The 2,500-nt window shown below is 50.8% G+C and overlaps 1 protein-coding gene across 1 annotated transcript in view; it reads right to left on the bottom strand.

Annotated features, from left to right (window-relative positions):
- Positions 1 to 2,500, bottom strand: part of LOC143118221 (plexin-A1-like) — a gene marked incomplete at its 5' end in the record, with an annotated part of 83,916 nt that overhangs the window by 48,848 nt on the left and 32,568 nt on the right. The window contains 1 exon segment of the mRNA XM_076279322.1: positions 2,479 to 2,500. This exon segment is cut by the window's right edge and continues 169 nt beyond it. Coding sequence (XP_076135437.1) covers positions 2,479 to 2,500 — 22 coding nt within the window.

The following is a 2,500-nucleotide window of genomic DNA, read 5'->3' as shown; positions in this document are numbered from 1 at the left end:
GCGCGTTAGACAAAGGATTTATCTGTGTGCCAGTGCCCCAGTTCTGCGGTATCTGCATTTAGCGCTGAAACAGAGGCGGCTGTCAGAGTGCAGTGGGATTGGGGGCCTGAGGAAGACTGATCCCTCTCCCCCCACAGCTCACTGACACACACACAGATTAGCGTCACAGCACACTGACACACACACAAATTAGCGCCGCAGCTCACTGACACACACACACACACACACACACTTTAGCGCCGCAGCTCACTGACACACACACACACACACATTAGCGCCGTAGCTCACTGACACACACACACACACACATTAGCGCTGCAGCTCACTGACACACACACACACATTAGCGCCGCCACCACCGCCACAACACTAAACGAATGCAGCCACAGTCAGTCAAACTGCACCAGCTATCGCTGCTATGCACACACACACAAACACACGCACACACACACGCACACACATGCCCACGTGCACACACACACGCACGCACGCACGCACACCCTCACACGCCCACTCACAGTACAGCTTACTGCTGCAATCAAGGGCCACGCGCAGAAATGTGTGCTTAAGATGCTCCTAGGCTTTTGCAATGAGGGTCGCGGGCACTGGATTGCTGATTTTACTGTGTGTGTGTGTGTGTGTGTGTGTGTGTGTGTGTGTGTGTGTGTGTGTGTGTGTGATGAAGAGAGCTTAGCTGACGCTTGTCGGCTTGTGGGACACGCGAGCAAGAAGATTTGTTTGTCAGTGTTTGCCTAAGAGAGCTGTTGCCGCACTGATATGTCAGCTCACTCTGTGTGTGTGTGTGTGTGAGAGAGTGTGTAACAGATAGTGAGTGTGACTGAGTTGAGAACTGACGGGCCTATGACACTATGACACGATGTTTTGACGTTTCTTCGTCTGTGTGTGCCCCTATATGTGGAAGGGGGCAGGAATGTGTCGTGATGACCTGACATTTCCTCTGTGAGTATACGTCTCTGCATATGTGCTTGTGTGTGTGTGTGTGTGTGTGTGTGTGTGTGTGTGTGTGTGTGTGTGTGTGTGTGTGAGTGTGAGTGTGATTGTGCACTTGTGTGTGTGTGTGCTAGAGAGAGAGAATTGACGGACATGCAGCCGCACGTTTGTCAGGGAAGGTGAGGCCCCGAGGTGTGGCCGTGACCCCAGCCTCTGCCTGACAGCCGTCACCTGGCAACTGTTACCTGTGGCGATAGATGGCATGGAGCCCTTACTGTACCTACCATGCTAAGAGGCTGTCACTCCAGTCTTTGACCCGTGCATTGCACACCACCATTCGTGCTCACACACACACGCACACACGCATGTAACAGGGATGCATCACCATATTTATGCACTACACTGCAAATGCACGACTAAATGGGATGTGACATGCTTTCTAAGTGACAGCTGCTGTCTGTAGTCCAGCTACAGAAATGTGACTGCAGTGGCATAGAAAAATGTGTGTACACAATGTGCATGCAAGCACACACACACAACGTGGACACACTTGTGGACACACTTACACACACACACACGGTGGTGGACACCTTCACCTCTAATCCTGTCACTTGTACTCAGTGTTCTCCTCCAAACCCTCTCCTCTCCAGCGGGTCCATCTGGGCCTGTCACTCTGGCTCTCCTCCCTCCTGGCTTGTCTTATTCACTCACTTCCCTTCTTCTCCATCCCCTCTTTCTCTTCCTCCCTTCCTGCCCTCTCTCTCTCTCTCTCCACTCTCTGAATCTCTCCCTCTTGGCTTGTCTAATTCACTCACTTTCCCCCTTTTTCTTCCTCCCTCTCTTTTTCTCCCTCCTTCTCCACCTCCCCCATTTCTATTTCTCCCTTCCACTCTCTCTCTCTTCCTCCCTCCCTCCCCCATTCCATTACTTCGCTGCCACGCAACTCTTCCTCTTTCGTGCACCTCCTCCTATGCTGTCACCTGCTAATCCCTTTCTCATGTCAATCATTATTGCAGCGATCACACCTTACACACACACACACACGTGTACTCTCTAATGCTCTGCATCAAAGGTAACATTACACATTAAAAAAATATTTTCAAAGTGTATGTGACCATGTCTCTGTGTGTGTGCATCTCTCTCACTCTCTCTGTGTGTGTGTGTGTGTGTGTGTGTGTGTGTGTGTGTGTGTGTGTGTGTGTGTGTGTGTGTGTGTGTGTGTTTCACCTTGGTAAAAGGTGAGGTGAAATGTGTGAGTGCAAATTGGCACATATGGGAATCTGTGAACTTGCATGTGAACTTCTCACTTTGATGTTGGTGGTGGTGTGGTGGTAAGTGTGTGTGTGTGTGTGTGTGTGTGTGTGTGTGTGTGTGTGTGTGTGTGTGTGTGTGTGTGTGTGTGTGTGCACGCGCAAGCATGTATGTGCATCTGTACATGTGCATTAGTGTGCTCTGCGTGCAAGGAACTTCCTTCTCATGACATATGAGGGCACAAGAGTGTGTGTGTGTGTGTGTGTGTGTGTGTACCTTGGTGATGCGCGGGTGCATG

This window comes from Alosa pseudoharengus, unplaced genomic scaffold, assembly GCF_046254945.1.
Source record: "Alosa pseudoharengus isolate Yale_2024_CS ecotype anadromous, Long Island Sound unplaced genomic scaffold, YU_APseudo_1.1 YU_APseudo_1.1_scf_111, whole genome shotgun sequence".
NCBI lineage: Eukaryota > Metazoa > Chordata > Actinopteri > Clupeiformes > Clupeidae > Alosa > Alosa pseudoharengus.
This window is presented reverse-complemented; position numbering and strand designations above follow the sequence as displayed.